General features: G+C 33.9%; 1 protein-coding gene across 1 annotated transcript; it reads left to right on the top strand.

The window, feature by feature from the left end:
- Nucleotides 1–2237: 2237 nt before the first annotated feature.
- On the top strand, nt 2238–3596 carry LOC112506981 (salutaridinol 7-O-acetyltransferase-like). The gene has a single exon (XM_025111353.1). The coding sequence runs from the start codon at nt 2238–2240 to the stop codon at nt 3594–3596; it is 1359 nt and encodes a 452-aa protein (XP_024967121.1).
- Nucleotides 3597–3921: the final 325 nt, after the last annotated feature.

The raw sequence follows: 3921 nt of genomic DNA, 5'->3' as shown, positions 1-3921 counted from the left end.
ACATCTAATATAAATTATGATTTATTTTTTATAATAAAATTATAAAACAACATTTGAAGAGTAATATGATATATTTGATACTTAAATAGATCAAAAATATAGTGAAATTTGAGTTTTTGGCCTTCTATTTACCATATATATATATATATATATATAGACAGAGAGAGGGGTTGGTTATTATACAACCTTTGACATTTGTGCAACCAATACAACGCAATCTCAACCGTCCATTTCATTTGATTAATATGTGATTTCATAGAAGTTTTGATTGTTTCCTAATATAAAGTATTGATCATAATTAATGAACCATATTCATCTTTCATAAATATTCAAACCATAATAAATGAACTCTCATAATTTCCATAAATATCTTAATTTATTGAGTTGCATTGATTGTACAAATGTGACGGGTTGTGTTTGAAACAAATACTATATATATATATATATATATATATATATATATATATATGTGGTTTATTTCAAATACAACCTACCGCATTTGTACAACCAATGCAACCCAATAAATTAAAATATTTATGGAAATGATTAGAGTTCATTTATTATGATTTAAATATTTATGGAATATGAATACGGTTCATTAATTATGATTAATACTTTATATTAGGAAATAATCAAAACATATATATATATAGAGGTTGGTTATTATACAACCTTTGTCATTTGTGCAACCAATACAACTCAATCTCAACCGTCCATTTCATTCGATTAATATGTGATTTTATAGAGGTTATGATTATTTCCTAATATAAAGTATTGATCATAATTAATGAACCGTATTCATATTCCATAAATATTTAAATCATAATAAATGAACTCTAATCATTTCCATAAATATCTCAATTTATTGGGTTGCATTGGTTGTACAAATGCGACGGGTTGTATTTGAAACAAACTCTCTCTTTCTCTCTCTCTCTCTCTCTCTCTCTCTCTATATATATATATATATATAGGGGTTTAATCAAATGAGAACTAATTAGTTTGTGGTAACCGTGAGGTACAATCTCAATCACAAATCAATAGATAAATTAGGAAATTTAAAATTTAGATAATTTTTAATTAAAATTTTAATGCAAGGACATTTTAGGTATTTTTCCTCCTCTCTTCTCTCTCCGTCTCCTGTCCGATCTGGCCTCCGGCCACCGTCTTTCGGTGATACCGCAGTGATATCACAATGCATCTTATATGTGATTGGGTATCACATTGTGGTCGTCTGTGCGGTCGATCGGATATGTAACACAGTGGTATCACAATACATCTTATATGTGCTTGAGTATCACATTGTGGTATCACCGGAGGACGGTGGCCGGAAGACGGGGACGGAGAAAACAGAGAAAATAACTAAAATGTCTGCAATAAAATTTTAATTAAAATTTACCAAAATTATAAATTTTCTAATTTATTAATTGATTTGTGGTTGAAATTGGATCTCACAGTTACCACAAACTAGTCAGTTCTCCCTTGAATGGACCCTTATATATATATATATATATACACACAAAGAGAGAGAGAGAGAGAGAGAGATAGAGAGAGAGAGAGAGAAAAGTGAGTTATTATACAACCATTTACATTTGTACAACCAATACAACTCAATATCAATCGTCCATTTAATTTGATGAATATGTGATTTCATAAAAAAAATTGATTGTTTTCTAATATAAAGTATTGATTATAATTAATGAACTCTAGTCATTTTTCATAAATATTCAAATCATAATAAATGAACTCTCATCATGTCCATAAATATCTAAATTGATTGGGTTGCATTGGTTGTACAAATGTGATGAGTTACATTTGAAACTTACTATATATATATATATATGGCATATTTCAAATGCAACCATGCCCATTTGTATAACCAATACAACTCAATCAATTGAGATATTTATTGAAATAATGAGAGTTCATTTATCATGATTTGAATATTTATGGAAGATAACTAGGGTTCATTAATTATGATCAATTCTTTATATTATAAAACAATTACCATTTTTATGAGATCACATATTTATCAAATTAAATAAACGATTGATATTGAATTGTATTGATTATACAAATATAAAAGGTTGCATAATAATTCACCTTCGTCTCTCTCAGTATATTTTATATATTGAAAAAAGGTATTAAATGCATATCTATCACATTCTCGTTATAAAAGGACCTTCACAGTGACATATCATTTGCAACAACCATCTCTTCTAGATTTATACCAGTGTTTGATGGCCATGGAAATTCAAGTCATTTCCAAAGAGAACATCAAACCATCTTCCCCAACACCACCCCACTTACAAACATTCGAGCTTTGCCTTATAGATCAGATCGTTATCCATCCCAGTTACGCAACCCTCGTCTTATTCTACCCTAATCACAACGCCGACACCATTCTTCAAGCCCAAGCAAAGGCATCAGCTCTAAAGGATTCTCTATCGAAAACCCTAACTCACTTTTACCCACTTGCAGGAAGAATCAAGGACCATTGCTCAATCGATTGCAACGACGTCGGTGCTTATTATGCTTTAGCTTTGGCCCACGGTCGTCTCGACGAGTTTCTGAGCCTTCCTGACTACACCTGGATGAACAGCTTGCTGCCCTTTCCATCTGGGTTCGAGCCCGCCGGTGAAGATGCTCGCATCACAAACATTCAAGTGAACATCTTCAAATGTGGTGCAATCGCTATCGGGTTATGCATTTCACACAAGATCGTTGATGGGGCAACAGTCTACACGTTTCTAAAAGGATGGAGTAACATGGCCTTTGGAGGGAAAGAAGTCGTCCATCCAAACTTAACCGCACACTCTCTCTTCTCCGCAACAGCCTTGTGGCTTCGAGAACCATTAACGGCTATGTGGGAGTCGTGGTTCAAGGAAGGGAAGTGTGCCACAAGAAACTTCGTGTTCGACGCTGGTGCCATATCCGCACTAAAAGCCGAAGCAACCAGAAATGGAGTGCAGAACCCTACACGTGTCGAGGTGGTATCTGCTTTGTTATGGAAGTGTGCAATGGAGGCATCCAAGAAAGCACATGGTTTCAAGAAGCCATCTCGGTTAACCCACGCGGTGAACCTCCGTAGAAAACTCCCATCAGCCGTGTCGAAAGACTTGGTCGGTAACGTGATTTGGCTCACATCTTCAGAGTGGCGAGCTAACCACTGCACCACATTGCATGATTTGGTGAAAAAGGTTCACGAATGTATTGCAAAGCTCGGCATCGAGTTCGTGAACAAAGTGCAAGGTGATAAAGGGTATGTTGCCATAGAGGAGTCGATCAAAGATAGGGGTGAAATTGGGTCGAAAGGGACCATGGACAACTACCTGATTTCGAGCTGGTGCAGGATGGGTTACTACGAAATCGATTTTGGTTGGGGAAAACCGAGTTGGGTGCCTGGTTTTATAGGCCATGGAAGCTCGGTGTTCGCGAATATCGTGAATCTAATGGACACAAGATGTGGTGAAGGAATTGAAGCATGGGTGAATTTGGATGAAAAAGAGATGGAGATTCTGCAACGCGATCCAGAGCTGCTGGCATATACTTCATTAGAGCATAAGCAACGGAGTTTCAGAGGTTTCTCTAAGATGTAGAATTCGAATTCAAAATCAACGAAAGGGATGATGTATTTAACTCATAGTTTATCAATTTTGGAAATTACATCAATTATATTATTAAAATATTTCTTATATTTATTAAGACCAGAAGGGTACTCGCGTAATAGAAGAGATACATCTCGATTTTAATGTTTTATTTTATTGTTTGTCTTTGTCGATGTTATAATACGATTTTATGTGTTTTCAAGAAAAGAAATAATGATTTTAATTTTGAATAAAATATAAATTTGAAAATATAAAAAAAAAATTGAAAAAAAAATATCAATGTTAATATCAAATCAACTATTTAAAAGTTCTGATT

This window comes from Cynara cardunculus (assembly GCF_001531365.2).
Source record: "Cynara cardunculus var. scolymus isolate 2C chromosome LG 1, CcrdV1, whole genome shotgun sequence".
In the NCBI taxonomy this organism is placed as follows: Eukaryota; Viridiplantae; Streptophyta; class Magnoliopsida; order Asterales; family Asteraceae; genus Cynara; species Cynara cardunculus.
This window is presented reverse-complemented; position numbering and strand designations above follow the sequence as displayed.

Excerpts from the sequence above, each read along its gene's own strand:
- LOC112506981 (XM_025111353.1), top strand. The coding sequence starts at position 2,238 with ATGGCCATGGAAATTCAAGTCATTTCCAAAGAGAACATCAAACCATCT.